The following is a 24,164-nucleotide window of genomic DNA, read 5'->3' on the forward strand; positions in this document are numbered from 1 at the left end:
CCTAGCCACTCCATCCTTCTCTGCCCACTTCGCAAAAGCCTTAACTGTGTCAGCCTTCTCTTGATCCACTACTGGTTTCTCATATTCCACAACCGGCCACAGACCCTTTATAGTCAACCACAACTTCATCTTTTTCTGCCAGCGAGAAAAGCCAATGCCACCGTTGAATTTCTCCGGTAAACCGGTTAGTTCAACAGCCTGTGGGAAACTATAGGTGGTCCAATCAATGGCCCCAGCAGTTGTACCCGAACTGCTACCACCACCAACGATAACCTCACTTTCGTTAACCATTATGCTAAATTCTATATAACTAATATTCTCTTCAAGAATGTTGTAAATCTCACTAACAAATATAGCAACATAGAAGCAAGTGTATAAAGAATTTAGCAAGTTTAGGCCAAGACCACAGTTAACAAAACAAAACATGCAGATAAACAAAATCAGTAACTGAAATAACGAAGAGAGAAAGAAAGATGTACCCGAAACCATAGCTTTTAACAGTGACTGAAATAAAGGTTCACATATACAAAATGCCAAGAAAAATGATCACAGCTGAGTCACCAGGCCTTGCTCGAAGTCCTGGCTGCTCTTGAAGAGAATATTGCCCCTACCTGCTGCGTTTGGGATGCACACAATATCTCCACCAGGATAAAATAGCTTGGAGTTTATGTTAACAGCAGCAACAAAAGCTCCACTTCGACCAGCACCTCAGTCGTCGGAAAATATCAGCACTTCAGGACTTGTGGGAGAGAAATGCAGAGAGGTTGAAGAGAAGAGAAGAGAATGTAGTGTGTATATCTTATACATTCAGTTTAGCCTATATTTATAGGAGAGGAAAAATGAAACTGTCAACACACTTAATGTCTGAATTAAACTGCTTCATTAATGAAAAAATCAAAACTGATCAGATTTTGAATTTAAATTATTTGTAACAACTTTTCACATTAACACCCACATTATTATCAAAACTTAAGTTAAGTTCTGATTTGAATTATCAGTACTTAAGTTTTGATTCTGATATCAGAACTTGTTAAGTTCTGATTTTATTCATCAGTTCTTAAGTTCTGATTCTGATATCAGAACTTATTACAGATCAGATTATTTGTAGGTTCAATGTATTTAGACTAAGCCCACTAACAAAGTGACTTAGCCTATTTCAGTACCCAGCCCAATAATCCAGTCACCGATAAATAAATTCGAATTAAAATAATTCTCAAATAAATAAAATCCTCGCCCAGGTCGCCTCGCGTACGCGAGACGCCGAGACATTCGCCCAAATCGCCCTTCGACCCGACCCGGTCCGGTGCGGTGCGTGGCGTGGCGGGGCGCGCGTGTGCGCGTGAAGCACATAACAACACAATGGACCATCACACACCTTAGTAGTTGTATACTACTCATGTGGGTAATACCATATAAAGCACACAACCCCCTTTATTTATTTCAATGTGGGACAAACATTCTCAAATTTTTCCAAGCCTTTCCAAGCTACTTTCAACTCTCATTTCATATGGATTTCATTAAGAAAATTCTTAAAACCATACATGAAAATTTAAGTTCAAATATCATTGAACAATTTCCAATCATTAGATTTTAGGATTAACATCAAGAACATAATTAAATTAAGCTCTAAAATCCTAATTTTCTAACATATAGTTCATGTACATGAGATCGTGGAGTTTATTTTTAACATCTTTTTTTTTTATTTCATGCAAATTAAATTTTTATGTCATATGTGCCCCGCCTATAGATGATATTATATCTAATTCTTCTGTTTGTTCATGTTAAATTGCATGATCTTGTTTTCTGGTTAACAAATTTAAGTAATCGTTTATTTGCTAAATATGTTATTATGTGTAAATGAATAACTATTTTATAAATTGAATTTTAGGATTTATTCGTGTTATTACTTTCGGACTTTAAGTGTCGACTTCGAGGTAAGTGACTTTTCGTTGCTCACTTAAATTATTAAATTTGTTCTGTTTTTGAAATATTTTCATTATATGATTTATGAACATCGTTATATCGAAAATAGAATTTAGAATATATTATTTTTATAGAATTCCCCCTGTTTTAGATTATGCATCGAATTATAGAACCTGATTACTGGTTAGTGTGATACATAGAATATAGAACTAGTTTTACATACGTTCCGTAACACATAGATGCCTTGTTGAGTTTGTCTTAACGAGGGCGTAAACTAGCCCCCATCGAATCATCGAATATAGAGTCGTATCGCTGGCATAGTGTGACCGTAATTTAGAACTGCGGGAATAAAATATTTTTGTGCTGTAAAATATTATTTGATCGATTTAGAAATTCGGAATTTTTGAACTTATCGAAAATAATGTTTTGGAGTCGTCATACGATGGTTACTTGCTGGGCTTTGCAGCTCCTTGTTTTAACATATTTCAGGTTTGGGCTTTGGAAGCTAAAGATGTGAACTACGTGGATTTCGATGCTATTTGATTTAGATGCAATTTATTGGAAAAGACTTCTCGTATTTATCGAATAAATTTGAGTTATCTGTTAGACATTTATTTATCAGATTTGTGGAGCTGCGTCTCCGATTTTATGATTTTGATTTAATAAGTTTGACCGCTGCTTTGAATTTCGTGATATATTAGAATTATCGAATGAGAATTTATTTTATTTAAGTTTTTGTATTTAGATTTAATAGTCCAAAAAGGCAGGATGTTACAATGCCTATATTTCCAAGAATATCGAGGTGAGCCTAGTTGGTCTCTCTTTTCCATTTTCCGGCTCGCATGAAATATTTATACGATACGATTCCAGAATCAACCAAGCTTAAGTAGAACATGGATGTTCATGCGATGCGAGCCCGTGAGCCCAACTCGTATTACTCTCATATTAGATGCGATGCGAGGCGGATTACACGGTGGGCTTGCAGCCCAACTTCAACGAATAGAGCGATGCGAGCCCAAACATGTCAAAATCGCATCTACCATAAATCATAGTCTTGTTCCTGGGTCAAACCTGTAATAACCGAGAAAATTATGTGAATATTTTGTGTTAAATAAATAAATGTAATGTGTTTTATGAATTTAAAATGATTATTGCCATGATATTACATGTTATAGTTGTTATATGTGGCCCCGCAAGGACCAGGAAATTTTCAATTAATTAATATGTGTTTAAACTACATTTATATGAATCGATCTGCAATCTGGACGCATGTTTATTAGCGTCTTTATCGAGGTACTTGTTTTATCTCGTTTTATGCGCGTTTGAATGCATTTTATGTGTTTTCGGGGTTTTCTGTTAATTTAGGAATCATTTTGATTTCTAAAAAAAAACGGATTGGGACTCCACCGGGACGTCAAAGCCCACAAAATTCACGTTTCTATTTTTATAAAATCATTCATATTTCAAATACCCGTTATTTTTGTATTTTTGAATTACTCATAATTTTTGGGGAATTTTGATATAAATTTTATATTTAATTGATTTAAAAATTATTGCCCATAATTATTAGTTTGGGCCTAATTATTTTAATTAAGGGATAAAAATACCCTTATTTGATTTTGGGTATTTAATTTTATGTTAATATAAATAGCAGAATATAATTATTTTATTTTATTTTCAGAAATTATTAAAAATAATATAAAAATCAGAAATTAGAATTTGGGGTCTAGGGTTTTGCTCATCAAAGAGTCGATCGATTCATCTAGTTTCATTGATCTGTTGTTGGCGAAATTAATACCAATTTACAGAGCGTTTCAAGGCCGGTCTTTTGGTACTAAAATCTTGATTTGTGGTTGTATATTGTTAGAAATCGAATCTTAGACTCTTCGTTTTTAATTCCTAATTTTCTGAATTATTGATTGATTTGTGGTTGATATGGATTATATAGTTAGATTCTAGAGATTCATAGCTTTAATTTAAACTGTAAATCGGTGTGTTTGCTTTTGGATTTGAGGTTATCGGATTCTTGCTGGAGTTGTTCACTGACGTTGGTCGAGGATCGTCGACTTCGACGATTAAAACTCCGTTTGTTGCTACTGATAGTTGAATGATGTTGCTGAGATGTATTCCAAGGAAATTCCCTGAAAAACCCACGCAAACTGTGTTGTTTTGGTGGAATATGAGGTCGCCGGAGTTGGATGACCGACCGGATTCTGGGCAGAAATCCGGCGAGTTCATCTCAACCCGGATTTCTGTTCTTACCTGACTCGGTTGGTTTAATTCCAACCCGGGTTTGATCCAAATTGCCCATTTCTGATTACCAAAAGTGTTTCTGCAATTTTGTTTTAAATTTTATTCAAAATTCATTTTCATTGTTCAATAATCATTTCTTTTAATTTCAAAAATTATTTAGTTATTATTTTAAATTCTAAAAATTATTTACTTAATTATTTTAAATTCCAAAAATTATTTTCTTTATTATTTTCAAAAATTAAAATTTTGATTTAATTATTTATAATTTATTTAAGTAATTATTTATGAATTTAATTAATTGATTAATTCAATTAATCAATTAATTTTATTTATAAATAGTTAAGTAAAGTACAATTATTTATAATTAATTTAAATAATTTCTAAAAATTACTTTTAAGCTTTTAAAATTAATATTTAGGTATTTAAAAAACCAATTAATATTATTATTAATTGATTTATTTCCATTTATTTCTTATTTTATTCATAATAAATAAATATTCGTCCGTTTAATACGAAACGAACGTGTATAGACTCAGAAAACATTTCGCGTTCAATAAAAATACTTTCGAGACCTAATTGCTTTTGTATTGAAAGGTCATTTGATTTGTGAGTCCTCTGGAGCCAGTATCTGATCGATAAATATTGTTATTGACCCGATTTCAATTCTAATAGCACCCAGTCTTATCTTTTGACGACCTAATTTATGTGTTACATGAATTATGTGATTACATGTTATATGAATAACATGATTACATGCTACGTGATATGCATGCTACCTGTTTACAGTTTTAAATGCCATGATTAGTTATAAACGATTGGGTAAACGTCAAGACGTATATGTACGTCGATTGAGTTTGGTTCTGTTAATTGAGATAGTCCTTTTATTTATAGAATCAAGTAACAAGGAGCGTAGTAAAGTGTTAGACGGAGTTGGTAGCCAACAATTATAAGCCAAGGTTATAGTGAGACGTTATCGAGCATACCATGCAAGTATTCCTGAACTTTCTTGTAGTATAATTGCAAGTATCCATACCTTCACTTATCATTCAAGTGATGTTATTATGAACCCTATTATGCAAGTCTTCTCTTCTACTCTAAATTCCGAATAGTGCAATACTTTATTTATTCTTATACCAGATGCAAGTTTTCTGTACTATTCTAATTTCAGAATAGTTTATCACTCTACTTATTAGATTGTTAGTTATATCATGCAAGTATTCTCGAACCTCCTTGTGTTAAATTACAAGTAGTGTTTCCTTATTCTAAGTTCAGAATAGTTAAATGTTTTATATTTCGCTGCAATTACTCTATACAGTGGAACTTTGAGATGAAATTAGCAAATAACTAATTGTTCTAGTTGTTTCACCATCAGTTCTTGAGATGACTCTGGACCATGAGAAATGGGGAGTTATATGGTTAAGAATGTCGTTTAATCTGGCTCCTTTGATTAAAAATATTTTTATGGATTGGATGGTTGCGTAAGAGGCCGTGGCGGAGGTCCAGTGTGAGCCATGTATTATACTTGATTATAATACCTCGCTAGGCCAATGTGTGCCTTGGGTGCCCCTTTTGTTTAGTTGGCTATACTTCGGCATACCGGTGTTGCTCCGCGACTGATCATCGGCGGAAACACACCGTCGTTCGAGGATTCCAATCTAAAATATTAAAAAGTATGGTTTATCATTAAAGCTTATAATAGTTTTTGGTTTACTCTGATATTGTAGTTCAGTTTCATTCTTCATATATATTGATGTCGTTGTTTCAAGTATAAGTCAGAGTAGGCCTGAGTTCCAGGTTTCATCAGGAGTTGTGTACTTATAGATAGTTTGGCGTGTTTCCAGGTAGACTGTTTGAGACGTTTGATTTATCTAGAGGATTGTAATAAAATTTGAATAGTTTGTAAAACTAATAGACTTATGGGTTGTAATAACATTTGGTTTGTATTAGTGCATGTTTCATACTATAACCTGTGATCGATCCAGTTGCATGCAATGGGTCATATTTATTATATTATTCCGTTGTGCCTATTATATTATGGTTTATCGGTTAGTGACTCCCAAATCTAGACCCCAGATTTGGAGGGCATCACACAACCCGTCACTATGCTTATTGTGACTTGTTTATTGGAACATTTCAACTTCAATTTGTTATTATATATAGATACAATAGAATCTCGATAAATGAACATTTGATAAACGAATAAGGTTGTTATTACTAAATCTAAATCAAAACTAAAAATACAATATAATTATTAATCAAAAATCTATTACAAAGGTTGTTATTACAATAGCGCAGCTGCCGGAAGTCTAAAAGTCAATCTACTTCAATTATAAGTTCTCGAACTTCAATGATATCCAACATGAATTCTTAGACGAAACCTGAAAATTATAAGTAGTGAGGTATACAACCCAACAAGAAAATAATCGATCTTACTAGTAGGCCAGGTAATACATACACATATAATAAAATACGATAATTTATATGTTACGATATCTGAAACAAATAACTTTGATAAAGTTTCATATTCTTATTCGATACATACGATACACCTAACACATAAACAACAATAATTCAAAGCACATAATTTATGCCACGACCACTACAACCCGGTGATAACGGTCCTAAATTTTTAGAAAATTGTCACTACAATTCGGTGACGACGGTCCTAAGTTCTTATTCGATATTTTCATAAATCATGGCATAAATCAAAGATCCAAAATTATCATCTCGACACCACACATATAGAAAGATACATATACTATAACACATAATACTCTCGAATATATAATCACTTAGCCCATATTTTGATAATCAAATATAAGGCCATAACATACAATTTTGAAAACACTAGCAAGATCGATCGAAAACTTACCTTAAATTCTGAATAGATATGAATTAAGCTTTTTGACCCTCTACACGAAGTTTTCTTCAATAACGCAAAACGCAAAACACGAATGTTCTAGAGCACGAAAAAACTTTTTCAAATAGTTCAGGATCAACGAATTATGATCTACGATGATTTTCTTACAAAAATTATAAGACTGCTTATTTTTTGTGCCTGAAGGCCTTGCGAATTATTAATAAAAAGATGAGCAAGACGAATATGGTGTATTTATAATGTTACAAAACCCTATTTCTTAACCTGCAAGTTATCCATATTAGAATTGATCCAAATTTCAGGTTCATTAGTACTCTAATTCAATTTTAAATCATAATCCAATTTTAATTTTTTTTCTATTATTATAATTCTAAAAATCACAGAATATTATAGTTACTGATCAATTAAGAGATCTTTTTATTCTAGTTGTTGCATTATTCGTACTATTCTATAACCTATGCGAGACACGATTGTTTTTATTGTTATATATAATAAATAATAATTTTAATATGTAGTTGGCATGATTTGCATTTTAGACCCCATAAAACATCTTCAATGGTACTAGTTTATAAACTGTACGATGCAAGTTTTTTTTTAAAAAAAATCTTAATTTTTTAAATTTTAAATTTATAATTTTTAGAGGTACATATATATTATTTTTCTGATATTGTTGCAATATTATTTTTAGTTTTGATAACTTGTTATAATATTGTTGCAACAAATATGTAGATATTGATAAATATACATATGTGGAATTGAAATTACAGTTATATATTATATAATAGCTAATCATATTATATCTACTGACTACTGTTATATTATTGTATCATATCTTGGTGTTTAAATATTAGTAGAACAATGAAAATCCCTTCATATTTATGATTGGTTAAATCTTTAATCATATTATATTTAGAATTGTATCAGGACATTGGAGTTTCAATAGTAATAAAATAGTATAATTATTTTTTATTTATTATTATATTAAAAATATATTTATTCTAATAATATAATTTTAATCTTCTATTTTTATCAATTATATTAGATCAACATTTGTGATTATTTTGGTTGTACAATATCAAAGTTTTGGATAAAAAGCCCGCAAGGGTTGACCCAGTTGATTAAAGAGGGGAAAACTATCCTCTTGGTCACGGGTTCGAATCCCACAGGAGGAGAATTTATGATTATGCCTCCTGAGTCAGAGCCTGTCACTTAAATGCGGTTTACCTTGGTTCACGTGGTTTGCAGGCAATTGCGTGAGCCCGTAGGGTTTACCCAGTGCGCACCTGAAGGGTAGCGGCTGCGGGTTACTTACGATTAAAAAAAAAGAAAAAATTTTGGATAAAAATCCCTTTACGCTTATTATATATAAGAATATAATTTGCTAGAATATTTGGCTAAAATGACATAAAATAATGATCATGTTCAATTTGTTAATTGTGTAAGGTAATGTAATTGACTATAATTTAAAATTTGTATTTTATTATTATTTAAGCTGTTATAAACGGAATATTTTTTTTTACGAAAATAGATGATGTGAAATGACATCACATGTATATAAGTTTAACAAATATAGCCAATAGATATTAATTGACTAAATTATTGTCAAGGTTAATGAATCGGTGGGGTGGACTCTTTTTTTACATAATATCTATACAAATTATTTCTAAGATCTATTTATGACATGTTAGATACACCTTTAAATATGAGTTTCTTAAATATGCTCTTACAATAATAATTTTTCAGAATTATATGATAATTTTAATATGTTAATGTTGAAATTTGAACCTTACACCTTTTTATAATGACTTTTTAGAATTATATCTAATTAAATATCTACATGTTGTGGATTAATTGACCAAACTATTTACTGGCCAGACTATCAACGAAACTTTTAATATTTTATGTTTAAAATAATAGTGCAAATGATAGGTAATATCCCGATAAATTTTTTAATTTAGGTGACAAGTGAGAAGCATAATTGTTATAAATTGTTGAAGAGCATCTCTAACGACAGTGTTAGTTAATTAGTTGGTTAAATAATATAAAATACTGATTAACTAAGATTTACCAAACTTGTAAGGTGATGTGCTTCAATAAAATTGGCTACATTTTAAATTTATTGTATTATAAATATTTCAGGCTATTATGAATAAAATATTACTCCCTCCGTCCCACTGGATTGTTTACGTTACTTTTCAGCACGCTTTTCAATGCTCGTTTAAAGTATACTTCCATAATATTTTTTTAAAAAAAATCTGAAAAAAGTTTCATGTTTAAACATTTATTAAAAAAAAGAAATAACATTATGAAACTATACTTTATTGAATTCTTAAAATACGTGTAAATTGTTGTACGTAAACTATCCAGTGGGACGTAGGGAGTATATTTTAATATGACAATATATGATGTAGGGTTTCACTATAGATCTTAACAAATACAGCCAATATATTTGGTTGGCTAAATTTTTTCCTAATAGTTAAGACCCACGAGTGCCAATATTTTTACAAATTTTCTATATTAAGAAATGACACACAGACTTTTAGCTAAGGCTTTTTCATGATTAAAAATGTTCTAATATACTACATTTGAAGGATGATTAAGCAAATATATATATATATATATATATATATATATAAAGGCTTAAACGCTAAATATAGGATTCAACATATAAAACTTGAGACCGGAATTTTAGATGGCTTATTATTAAAGATCATAGTTTCGATTCTAGGTAGATGCACAAATTTAAGTAAGGAGTCATGACAGTGGGATGATGTGTTGGCTCTCTCCATGATTAATCAAGGTGTTCGTAAGCTGACCCATACTCCTGATTATAAAAAAACTTGTAAACGAATATTAACACGTGTGTTGATAAGGTTTTCATCAATTGATCTTGATAGTCTACGATTAACTGTTTATCAATTTTTTTTATAAAATTGAATATTATTGATAAGATTTTTATTAGTCGATCTCAATGGCACTGTCGATCCCAGAAATTTGAAAATGGAGATACATGTTGTAAAAAATATTGTATAAATATAACTTGGAGTAAACTTCAATGGAGTCCAACATTTCATTGGAGTTCACTATTTCATTGAACTCATTGAGTCCATATATATTTTTCAAATAATATTTTGTAAAACATATTATCCCGTGAAATATATTTTACAAACATCAATATTTAAATAAAATTTTTGCATATCCCAACATTTTATAAATAAAATATTATAAAACATAATATGTTCGGCAACATGAACGTGGATATTTTTCAAACTAAACATATTTTTTTGAACAATATATTTTACATTATTTTACTTGCAAAATATATGGTATTTGTAAGATTATCATTAAAATAATAATATTTGCAGAACATGATTCGCAAAAAATATATTTTGTAATACTTTTACGTAATATATTATTTGCTTAACATATATAGACTTCGGGACTTCAATGAAGTAGTGGACTCCATAAAACTTTACTCATAAAGTTTAATTAAATGGTTAAATAACACTTAAATTTCCCCCCACGATTTTTCGACGACTGAAAACGATGTGCTATCGTATCTTTACTAATATTAGAAGTTATTATCTTACACCCCATGCAATGCACGAGGTGCCATTAATATTTATATATTTACAAATATTATAAATAAATTAATAAAAATTTAATATAAATAATTAAATAATGAAGTAAGAATTATATAACATTCGAATAAAATTTGTTGTTGGGTAGATTCGAACATGAAAACTTGTATCTTTATAGATAATAATATTAATGTTTGTTATTGAAGAGATTCGAACTTAAGGGCTTGAGTATTGTATTATTTTAATATTTTGATCTAACGGTTCTGATCATTTGATCAAGAAGATCCGACGGTTGTGTGAGTGGATAACCAAAATGGAGGTTGAACTAAATTATACCCTATTATGATTATTATAATTTAGTATAAAATCTTTCTCAATAAAACATGCTAAATAATCATGTAAAAAAATACACTAAATAATCATTAAGCAACACATCCCCATACTATAAACACCGCCCGTGATATGCTTTATTGCCCAAATTGACCTTTCGACGCTCGTCATTGCCACGTGAAGACTTAATTTCAACAAGTAAACATTAATGTTATAATACTGTTATAAGTTCTTATATAAAAGAGGGGGAGTTCCTCGCTTGTAACTCTGGAGAGAAGATGGTATATTTGGGTGTGTTTATTTTATATATCTTATTTTAACTAACATTTTTTTTACAAAAAAGGGGGACAATTGTGGCCCTTTGTTATAGCGGTCCGAAAAGAAAAGAAAAGTTATATTATATAACAGTATATGATGGGCATGTTTAGCTAACCTTAAATAAGTTACTTAGAGCATTTCCAATCATGATTATATGTTAGGTAAAAAGTTTAGGTGACGGTATGATATGCATATTAGCTAAAAATGTAGCTCTTGGTATGATATGCATATTAGCTAAAAATGTAGCTCTTCAACCATGACACATGTTAGCACGAATTTTACATATCTTTCATCCCGTCTTTTATATTTGTTGATCATGTAGCCATTGACTAAAAACATACACTTCAACTTCCTTCTAAATTTAAATATAAAGTTAACGCTACACATTAATATATAACATACCTATATTTATATTAAATTTAAGAGTAAATTACACTTTGGTGGCTTGTACTATTTTAAATTTGTACCCTGGTTACCAAATGTTTCACTCATCATTTGAATGGCTGCATAAATCTATAGTATAATATAATAACCGAAATGTGATATTTTGGTTCATCGGTTATCCCCCTATTTTAATTATTATATAAAAAAAATATTGTTGTATATATGTTAAACTACTAAATTGCTAAACTACTAATTATAGTCTCCTGATCCCGCTAAATTACGACCAAAACTTATCCTCCGAAACAACAATCACTACTTTTTCCTAATTATTCTATTATTTTTATTATAAATCTATAATTATTATATATTTAAATAATTATATGATTGAATAAACAATTTTTTTAAAATTATTTGAATATTAACGAACCTGTGCATCACACGAGATTTTAGCTAGCCCTTTTTAAGCAGGAAAATGGCTCCGCATGACCGCCGTTAAAAATCAATTAACGCCGTTAGGTTTTTACGTGAATTTATTAATTTTTAGAGGATATATTGGTCATAACATAGATATCTCTACATACATCGTTTCAATGACTCTTTGTACTCATTCCCTCCAAAAAACCGATTGCCATTTCCCTCCCCCAAGTTTGTGCACATTGTAAAAGCAAAATCCTAAATTTCTTAATAATGACATAAATCGTGAAGAATGGCTTGGTATAGAAGGCTTAAAGAAGATGCTGATGTCCATAGTCCTCGTCAATGCCCCAATTATAGAGGTATACATATTTTTTTTTATAGTTGCATGCTGATTATTATGTGTTTGTTGTTCACATCATAAGAGTAAAACTGAGTTAAATATATTGGGTATTACATGTAGTCTATTGCAGTTGTTGAATGCTTGTTTATTGGTACTAGTTGTGACTTCTGATTATAAAATTAGGGCTTTGGCCGATTTTGAGATTTGAGGATATTAGTTTAATAAAGCTTGTTTATTGCTTTAAAATAGTATTAAATGTTACCCTTTATGCTTATTATATGTTAATGTGTACTTTCCTGATTTTATCCATGTGTTAATGTGCAGAAATTGAGAACTTTATGATTAAATGTTATTATGGGGTAAAATGATATATAAGCCCAAGTTTTATATTGGTGGATTTGTATATTACTTTGATTATTATAGTTCTGATGAGATTAGTTTACTAGAGATTTTTTACATATTGAAGGAACTTGATATTTATGGTGGTTATGCGTAACTCTGGTATAAACTACCTAATGCTATAATGGGTGGGGTTTATTTGAACTAGATAGTGATGAAGAAGTTATGTTGATGTGCTCACTTATGCCTTCCGATAGCTATTTGTGTACAATGAACCACCCATATGTAGCTCACAAGATCCACCTAGACAGCCAACACCTTCACCTAGACAACTAACATATCCACCTAGATAGCCAATTCAAGATGAGTTTGAATTTGAGTTTAGTGATACTCAGTTCCCATGTAACACCCAAGATGAAGAGCAAGTAGATCAAGAAATAAGGGATTTAGAAGGTCTATCAAAGATTTTTCTAATCCTAATGATGAGGACTTTGAGTTTATAGATGAAAAGAGTAGTGAGGAAAGTTGACATTCAGATGAAAGCAACAAGGACAGTGATGATGATGATATGATCTTTGAGAGTCATGTTGATGAGATGGTAAATGAAGACATGGATGGTTCCTCTTGCTCAGATTTCACAGTTTATGTTGATTTAGATGAAGAGAGAATGGTTCCTAACTCAACCGATGATGAGCAAGAGATTAGTTATCCTATTTTCATTGAGAAAATAGACATGATTAGACCTCTGTTTCAACTATGGCTATGCTTTAAGAATTTCAAGCTATTTAGAGATGCGGTTAAAAAGTATGCCATCATTGAAAGAAGGCCAATAACATTGTTTAGGAATTTTGGTAAGAAAGTGCAATATATCTGTCTCAAACCTTGCCCCTGGAAAATATATGCATCTCCTAGGCACAAAGGCGGCAACCAATATCAGATTAAGACTTTAATCAACAAGCATACATGCATGCCTACATTCATGGAGAAGTAGATAAACATCAAGTGGATTGCTAATTATTATGAGAATGAGCTAAGAATGAATCTCACTTGGCCTGTCAAAACATTTCATAAAAAAATTGTTAATGGATTTAAATGTGATGTCAGTAAGCATGCAGCGTACACTGTACATGGCAAAAAAAGAGCATTTATGAGGATCAGTGGCACAAATGAGGAGCAGTACCCAATGGTGTGAAAGTATGCACATGAACTGAAGAAGGTGCATCCACGGAGTATGGTGAAGATTTTGACGGAAAATCCTGATGCCAACACCAATAGAGGTAGGTTTATGAGGTTTTATGTCTGTTTGAGACCAATGAAGAAATCTTTTGTAGAGAATCATAGAAAAATAGTTAGTTTAGATTGCTGCCACCTCAAAGGTCCATATGTTGGACAATTATTAGCAGCTGTGCGTGTGGATGCCAATGATGGCATGTATCCAGTTGTCTGGGTCATTGTGGAGACTGAGAATACATATGCTTGAATTTGGTTTTTGGAGCTGTTCAGTCAAGATGTCAAAATAAGCAATGATAAGGACCAGACTTTTATATCAGCAGACATAATGTATATCTGTAAGCACACATTTGTTACATGTTATTATTGTAACAGCTCGCACTTCCGGACTATTAATTCTAAATCAAAACAAATACAAAACAAATTATTAAACCAAAATTCTATTACAAAGGTGTCTATTACGAAAGCACAGCTAACGAAAGTCCAAAAGTCAATATACTCAAAAACTTAGGTCCTCGAACTCCAATGCTATCCAACTATAAACTTACACCGAACCTGAAAATTGTAAGTAATGAGTTATACATCCCAGTAAGAAAATAATCGATCCAACTAGTAGGCCAAGTAACATGAACACATATAACAAAATACGATAATCTATACGATATGATATACAAAACAAACACTTTCGATACATATTCTTATTCTTATTCGATACACAGAATACTCATAACACATAAACAACAATAATTCAAAACCCATAATTCATGCCACGACCACTACAACCCGGTGATAACGGTCCTAAATTTTCATAAAACTGTCACTACAATCCGGTGACTGCGGTCCTAAGTTCTTATTCGATATTTTCACAAACCATGACACAAATCAGAGATCCAAAATTATCGTCTAGACACCACAGAGATACAATAATACGTATACTTGTAACATATAATACTTTCAAATATATCATCACTTAGCCAATGTTTTGATAATCAAATATATACACATAACACACAATTTCGGAAACACTAGCAAGATCGATCGAAATATTACCATAAAAAGTGGCTAGATCTGAATTAACTCTTTTTGACCATCTAAACGATGTTTTCTTGAAAAACATAAACCATGAAAGTTGTAGAGAACGAAAAGAACTTTCCGAAAAGTCCGGGATCACTGAATTCTGACTTAAGATGAATTTTCTACGAATTTTACAAGACTGCTGATTTATGAGAGAAAAAGGCCTACAAATTTTGATAATAAAAACGAGGAAGATGAATATGATATATTTATAACGATACAAAACCTTATTTCTTAACCTACAAGTTATCCTTATTAGAATCTGATCCAAATTTTAGGCCCATTAATCTAATTCAATTTTAAATCCTAGTCCTTGTCTAATATTAATTCTTTTAGTTCTATTATTCAATTATTAATCTAATTTCTAAAAATTACGGGATATTACAATTATAAATATTGTTAAATCTATACTTATGTATATCCGTCTTTCAGAAATTAATAAATGCACTAGAATTTGTGGTTCCTAATGCTGAACACAAATTATGTGTAATGCATTTTTTTTATAATATGATGAAGGAGTTCAAGGGGAATACACAAAAAGATTTGCTTTTAAGAGCTGCCATGGCAAGCAGTATTTGGGAATTCAAGTTGCATATGGACAAAATGAATGAGGTGCTCAACTACTTTCTTGTATTTATGTTACAACTATTTTAACAATAATGCAATTGAATTTATGATTTTGTGTGATGCATATTTAGGTTTATAGTAAGTGTTATGATTGACTCATGCAAAAACCTGGAGGACAATGGTCTAGGTCTGCCTTTGAAACAACACCTTGCACTGATATGTTTGTAAACAATCAATATCCTTTGTTCCTATGTTCCTTAACAGACCGATAATCACACCTTTGCTTCGAGAATCTAACCCCGGCTCAACCCATTTGAAGAAGTTGCAGCTTTGGGTGACACATGTTAGGAATCGACACCCCGGATTATACTCAGTCCATGACGTTTTCTCCACTGCCCAATTCTTGCAAAAACACTGATGGTTCATTTTTGGGTTTGATTTGATCTGGATTTTGAATTTTTCTGATATGAGTGTGTTCAAGATAGGTTGTCCACACATATATAAACATAATATAGATGTTGCAATATGAACTTACCAATTTTCCCTTCCCTACCGTTAATAGTTCTAACGGCGGTCATGCGGAGCCATTTTCCTGCTTTAAAAAGATTTATTCGGCCATTCAAATGCCGAGTGAAACATTTTGACAACCAGAGTGCAAATTTAAAATAGTGCAAGCCACCAAAGTGCAATTTACTGTACAATTAATATATATTTTAAAGTTCTTATTTTTTATTTAATATTTTAACTTTAATAATTATTTTAATATACATTACATATTTATACAAATATTAATAAATCTAATATTAAATATAACCGAATCTACTATAAATATATATTTTATAATAGATTTATAAGTAATGCTTATTTATTCAGTTTGGTCACATATAAATATATTATTATATTTTAAGTTTATATATACTAGTATATAACTCGTGCAATGCACAGTTGTTTTTATCATTATATATTGTAAAATATAATTTTAATATATTGTTGTTGGTATTCGAACCTTATATCCCTAGTATAATAATTTTACAATGCACCGCGGTTATTTTTATTATTATATATTGTAAATTATAATTTTAATATACTGCTAGTAGGATTCGAACCTTATAATTCTTGTATAATAATTTTTTAAGATTATATCTAATGGTTCTCATTAGTTTGATCTGACACAAATTATTTTTAATATTACATATTTTTTTTGAATTTAATTTGAAGTAAAGATTTTAAGTTATGAAATTTATTTATTTGAAATTTTAATAATATGATTTGATAATATTTATTAATATACACATAGGTTTATAAGTTAGTGATACTACAATTTTAAAAAAATAATGTAATGATTGAAATTTATATTTTTATTGATATTTATAAGTGTTAATAATTAAAAAGTAAATTTTAGATAAGATCAATAGTATACGAATCGTCATTAGTCTGTTAATCGACCAAATCCAACTAATTATATTCATATTTATGTTAGTTTAATATGTTTAAACCCGAATCAATGGTAAAATTTTATGTGTCAATGGCAAAAAAAATTATGTTAGCTTGAGTCCCGTTATATCAATCAAATCCAGCTAATTATACTAACTATTTTGTTTAATTTTATTTTAGGCAAGGGTGATTATTATTTTAATTTAGACCGAATGGATAATATGTATTATTTTGTTTTAGTTTGATGACATAATATCGACTCCACGAATTTCCTTTCAAATTTATATTTTGTTATAATCCGGTCCAATAATATAATATTTTTATCGGGATCGATAATATTTATTATTTTATTTTAGCCTAATTCTTCAAATCCAACTAACCATATATAGTTTTTTTTCTTTTTTATTTAAAATTGGATCAATAGGATAATTTTGTTTAGACCGGTCGGGTGGATTTTATATATTATTATGTTTTAACAAAAACTATTAGACATATTATAATTATGTTATGAATATTTATCTATCTACGAGAGTGTCATATTTTAAATATTATTATTTACGGTGATCAGACCGACTACCCACCAAACTTTCAATGTTTTGTCTTTAATATAATAGTATAAATAGATAGATAGATTAAGTAACTATATTATTAAATATATATTTTATTTTGACTTTTATTTAATTAAATATAAACTAAATTTATTTTAACAGTTAATCTTTCATATATTAATATAAGAATTTGAAAATAATAATAATGAATAACTAACCATTATAGTTAATATTGCTGGAGCACAATCTTTTATAAATTCAATAAAATTTTAAATTAGCATCATTTAGCTAAATATATTTTACTATTATTTTTGAAGATGCTCTTAGTGACTTCTAAGCCCGTAAGTATTTATTGACGAGTTTTACCAATCCAACTTATAAGTCGAATTAAAATTTATAAGTTGATAAGTCGAATGTTAGCAATAACGTCCCTTTTTCTCGACTTATTTTGATTTTTTAGTTTTTTATTAACTTTAGTATTAAAATTTATGTTTTTAAATATTTTTTAATTTAAAATCCACGAATTAAGATAATTGTATTTAAAAATTATTTATTTTACTTCATTTATGTAAAAAAAAAATTGACTTATAAGCAAAATTATCCAAACACTTATTTAACTTATAAGTATATATTTATTTATCACTTTTAAATCATTAGTTTATTTTAAATTATAAGTTATTTATTTTAAAATTTTCCAAACGGGCACGATAAAAACAGATAAATCACTAAGAGTATCTCCAAACCATTAATGTTGTAAAAAAATAAATTATTTGGTGTAACTTTTACACCAAATTTGTGTAAAATTTATACCATCTCCAAACCATCTACACCAAAATTTAAACAAAAAAATCATTCTCATTATTGAAGCATATTCTTTTTCTTTGTAATATACTTGTACTAATTATCTACTAGCAAATAAGTAATCAACTTACAATATTTACAAAGACATATAAAAAACATTTATCATTAATACAAACTCAAATTACACCAGTGATTAATCATTTGAATTTCCATATTCCTGTTATTGCAAGTGAAAGGGGCTTGGCAAAACTTCTTCTCAACGTCCTATTGGTGTAAAGAAAGCAAAATTAAAAGGGAAAACTAATGAAGAAAATTAAGAACTCATTTACACTGTGTTCCAAAAACTTATTTTAGAGAGAAAAAAAAAAGAAATGTAAAAACTAAATTTCTTCAACTTGTTCTTGAACAACTTTTATGAAAGAAAGGAAAAAAAACTGCAGGGAAGAAGTTTTCTTTATTTTTATCTCCAAAATCTTCTTCTCACTTTTGGAAAGATTAGGAGAGAAAAGAAAATTAGTTCTTTTCTATTTTTTTTCTTTTCTATCCTAGATTCGGGAACACAGCGTTAGAGCATTAGAGAAGAAAATCGCGAACTTTTTGAAATTTTCAAGTAAGGTTTCGCTGATAGACAAAAGATATATAAAATTAGATATGAAGGATTTTGGAAAAGAAAATAAACATATGGTTAAAAATTTGAGCTCAATAACAGATCCAATAGAACTGAGTAATAATATGGGAGAAGAAAAATAAAAAAGATAATCAAGATGTTTATGTACCGTTTGAGTCTGGACAATATTTTAATATTAATGTTGTAGATGCAAGTGATTTGGCAGACTACTAGGTTGTTTGATTTTTAATATTTACTCGAGCATTTATTCAGTGATACATGTATAAATGAAACTATAATTTCAATTAATGTATAAAATTTTAATTTTATTATATTTTATCTCATTTCTATATATTCAGGAATTTGTTATTTAAAAGCATGTAGATATGTATGTATGTATGTATGTATCTAAATCATATAATTTTTATCATTCAATAAATATAATAAAATTATAAATGTCAAACAAAGTTCAAATTTTATTAAACTAATAAGTTATTATGCAAAAAAAATTAAATAAAAGAAAAATAACAAAAGAGTATAGAATTATTTGGATACAACATGAATGATTTGCTTTTGTGAAAAATAGAAGGAAAGTATTAAAATTTTGAAAAATTCTAGAATTTTTGGTGTTACACCAAATTTAGTGTCACATTATTTTGGTGTGATTTTTGAAATTGGGTTAGAGAAACTATTTACATTGAAATAATATAAAAATGTATTTTTAGAATTAAGTTGAAAATAGTCTACATAATTTTGTAAAATTTCAACTCAAATATATTTAGAAACAGCTCGATCAGCTTTCATTATTTTCGACCCCACGAAAACATGGTCCCCTGATTTTTGCTTGATCGGCACGTACAAAAAAGTCTTAATCTTAACCCATCGATTTGTGTATATTTAAATAGTCTCGACGTATTGGCACATAAACATACGCCTCTATTTCAAGTACTACCCTTTCCCAAACACGCCCTTATTTTATAAAAGCCCTCCCCTCCTCTCCTTGTTTCTAAAACCCTAATTTTAATCTCTCTCACATCTCTCTCTCTCTCTCGTCCATCTCTTTCTCGCAGCGCAGGTATTTCTCTCGCCCTCTCTTGCTTATATAATTTTGTAATTACGGGTTTCAATTCAACACATGATACATCGCTAATTATTATTGTTAAAATATAAACTCGTGTAATTTGTGTTTTTATTAAGTTTTTTTTATATTACAGGTCTTCGTATCCATTTAATCTCTGATTTATCATATTAAAATGGCGACCAGTAAGTTTCTCGGATTTATTCATGATATTGTGTTTATATTTTAATGGATTTTGAGTATATGAAATGGTTTTAATTATTTTATGATGATGAATGGGTTTGTATTTATAGGACTTCAATTTGAGAATTCATGTGAGATTGGGGTTTTTTCCAAGTTGACCAATGCTTACTGTTTGGTTGCTATTGGAGGTTCCGAAAACTTCTACAGGTTTAATATTTTTGTTTTATTTGACGTATTAGCGTGTTCTGTTTATTAATTAATCGAGTTTCGAGTCTCCATTGTTTTTACAACCTCAAACTGAAGCAGATTTCTTTTGTTTATTTACGATACATGAATGTGTGAATGTTTCATTATGTAGTGTGTTTGAGTCTGAGTTAGCTGGTGTGATTCCGGTTGTTAAAACGTCAATTGGTGGGACTCGAATCATTGGAAGGCTTTGTGCTGGTAAGGGATATGAATGTTATTTTTCGTCTTATATTTAAATATTTCGTCTAGTTTATCTTTTGTGTTTAATTTGCTTGCTTTGTCTTTTTGTAGGTAACAAAAATGGGCTCCTCTTGCCTCACACTACAACTGACCAAGGTAAGGATGTGGCTGTAGACCGGGAGATTTCTTTGTTTTGTCCTGTGCTTGAGGAGTGTGTTTACTATTTAACTTGTTTTGTCCTGTGCTTGAGGAGTGTGTTTAATATTTAATTTTAATTGAGTCACATTCTTATATGCAAAAGAGTTGATCAAGGTAGTTGTTAGAATTTGGTACTTATTAGTTTTAAATAAGTGGATGAAGAGACCAGTGGGCACTGCTAAGACAACTGGTCTTATAATTATTATTAGCTGAATATATTACAGTTGGTAGATTTTAAGAATGAAATATGGAGGTTTTAGGTACAACATTGGTAGTCCTTGCCTAATTTCACATGTGTGATTGGTGGTTCCCTGCTATAAAATGTGAGCGGAAATATTGCGTCATATTTGAATTTACATTTCCTGCCAAAATATTAGAGACCTGTTTTTCAGTAAAATTATTAAAATAATCTTTTCTTGCTTTTGATTTAAAGTAAAAGAACTCTGTAGTGGTATTTTGTAAAATACATTCATCATTTTTTCAGTTGATTTAGTGGCTGACTATGAAATTAATCTTGTTTTTCTAAAATTTTTGTAGGGTTTTGGAATGAAATGATTGCATTTTTATATATTTGTCATGTTACTGATATTTTCCCCCCTTTTTAAAGAACTTCAACATTTGAGGAACAGTCTTCCGGATCAGGTAGTGGTTCAGCGTGTTGATGAGAGGTTGTCAGCCCTAGGAAATTGCATAGCATGCAATGATCATGTTGCACTTACCCACACTGATCTTGACAGGGTAAGCTCGAATGATTTTTTGTTAGATGTGTGATTCTCCTGACATAAATATTAGCATAATTAATAGTAGTTGTAGCTTGATTTGTGCATAAAAATATTCCATGTTATTCTTATGGTTTGGCCGAAACACATTTCTACATCTATATATATATTATACTATATATATATATGTTGGACTTATCTACATGTCTAAGAAGGACACAAGTATGCAGAATGCTGTAGGCGCTCTCCTAGCTGTAGGCTATCTGAAGAAAAACTAGAATTACTTTTAAAAAAATCTCTATTATTTTTCCTTTTAAAAAAAAGATAGGTTCTTGATTGCTTGTGGTCACGTGAGACTCCAGATTTGAATTTATCTTTTGTTGTCTTAGTTCTTGTTGAGGGCCTGAAGGGAAGTTTAAGTATGTTTTAGATCATTAGGTTTGTTTGATAAAGGTAAAAGATAATCCAGCTTGTTTGTAACTGAGGCAGCAAAAGTTGATATCTGATATGGATTCGGTCCATATAGATTTCTGTGTTGTGTTATATATATATATATATATATCCTGTTGGACACTTGGACTGATTGGACGTGATGCAAGATGGACAATAATAATGCTTATAAAACATGGTTTATTTGTAATGAAGAAAATGCTTAGTGTTGTGTGTGTTCTTTTGCATAAACTAGGAAACAGAGGAGTTGATTGCTGATGTCCTTGGCGTAGAAGTTTTCAGGCAGACAATTGCTGGTAACATTCTTGTTGGTAGCTACTGTACCTTCTCAAATAGAGGTGGCCTGGTAAGTAATTTTCTTGGAAAATATGTGCCGAATTTTCTTAACAGTTTTCGGAATTGTAGCTTTTTTTTATCGTACTTATCTGTATTAATCAAGTACTGATCTTGGAACAGGTCCATCCTCATACATCCATTGAAGATCTGGATGAACTTTCTACTCTGCTCCAGGTTCCTTTGGTCGCAGGAACAGTAAACCGCGGTAGTGAAGTGGTAGCAGCTGGTTTGACTGTCAATGACTGGACAGCTTTCTGTGGCTCAGACACCACAGCCACAGAATTGTCAGTAATCGAGAGTGTCTTTAAGCTGCGAGAATCACAGCCTAGCAGCATTGTGGACGAGATGAGGAAGTCTTTGATTGATACCTATGTTTAGACCTTTTGAAGGTGTGCCTCGGTGGTGAATGTACTAATTTACTTGTGTCTTTCGTGATACTTATATTTCTGCATCTGGATCTATTATCTTTGAAATTCGGTAATGAATATGTTTGTGTTGTATAACGTATCATATCAAAATCCAAATGGCCAAGTTTTTTTGTTTTTGTGGCATGCTCCATGGTGTTTGACCCTGTTTAAGATGGATCAAAATTCGGACAGACAGCTATCTTTACATATTTACAAGTGAAATTAATATTCAAGCACCGATTCATTCCATTATTTGTCTTATGTAATGTTATTCACCAGTAGTTTTTGGTTGTGGCAATTGTTACTGCTTAGTTTGTTGTAAAAGCAGGAAATATAACTTTTAACAGCCATATATAAAAGCCAATCATCAGATGGCAATCATATTTGCTTGTTGAAGTGCACACTTCCAGTTTTCGAAGCAAATTGCATTTTGGTAATGGTTTTACTTGCAAGTCCGGCAAACTACCACCAGATCCATTCTTAGATGGTGAAGTATCCAGACTGGGCCGTGAAAGGTTATATATTACGTGATTTACAACTTCCTGAGAACTTTGAAATGTAAGCTTCATTTTTGCAGTCTTGCAGATATGCTCAAGATGTGCCTATAGACCCATACTGTGATGCATTTTGCGTCACTGTTTGAACCTGGACAAGAATTCAAGAATTCTAGAACTAAGATATATATATATATATATATATATATATATCCACAACTATAGTTGGATAGGTACCTCCTACGACCAACAAATCAGGACCGTTGAAGTAAAAAACGGAAGACTGGGATCCGCCACTGCCGCTATGTTTCATTGTAGCAGTCGCAATGAAACATTACGGCAGCGGCCCATAAACTCCATTTCCCTTTTTGCCTTTTTTCTATATTAACTCATTTATCAATACTTTTTTATCTACATAAATATTAATTTAATAAGATATTATTTTAATATTTCTGATTAAAGATTGTATATTAAAAAATACTATAAAATATTTTTATAATATTATTAAATATTATATTTAATATTTAATATTCAATATTTTAAAAGTATTGAAACATTAAAATGAAATTAATATATTCAAATATTTAAATATTAAAATAATAAAGGAAAATATTTTGATATTTAAATATTTTAATTATTCATTATTTTTAATAATAAATGAAAATATTTGAATATTTGAAAATATTAATAATATTAAATATTATATCGAATATCAAATAAACATGAACCTACTACCGCAATACTTCATGACACACGCGGAAACTACCATTATACCCGACCCAACCCAGGAACAAACACAAAACACAGGCGATCGAAAGCGATTTCAGCGAAATCAAACAGCTCGTGATA

General features: G+C 30.1%; 1 protein-coding gene across 1 annotated transcript; it reads left to right on the forward strand.

Annotated features, from left to right (window-relative positions):
- The first annotated feature begins 19,943 nt into the window (after positions 1–19,943).
- On the forward strand, positions 19,944–23,070 carry LOC141667916 (eukaryotic translation initiation factor 6-2). Its single transcript, XM_074474558.1, has 8 exons — positions 19,944–20,099; positions 20,239–20,287; positions 20,396–20,492; positions 20,644–20,729; positions 20,823–20,867; positions 21,517–21,647; positions 22,314–22,424; positions 22,535–23,070. Exons 2-8 carry the CDS (start codon positions 20,278–20,280, stop codon positions 22,790–22,792), a joined length of 738 nt encoding a protein of 245 aa, XP_074330659.1. The 5' UTR covers positions 19,944–20,099; positions 20,239–20,277; the 3' UTR covers positions 22,793–23,070.
- The last annotated feature ends 1,094 nt before the right edge of the window (positions 23,071–24,164 follow it).

Source organism: Apium graveolens, chromosome 6 (genome assembly GCF_009905375.1).
Source record: "Apium graveolens cultivar Ventura chromosome 6, ASM990537v1, whole genome shotgun sequence".
Lineage (NCBI taxonomy): Eukaryota > Viridiplantae > Streptophyta > Magnoliopsida > Apiales > Apiaceae > Apium > Apium graveolens.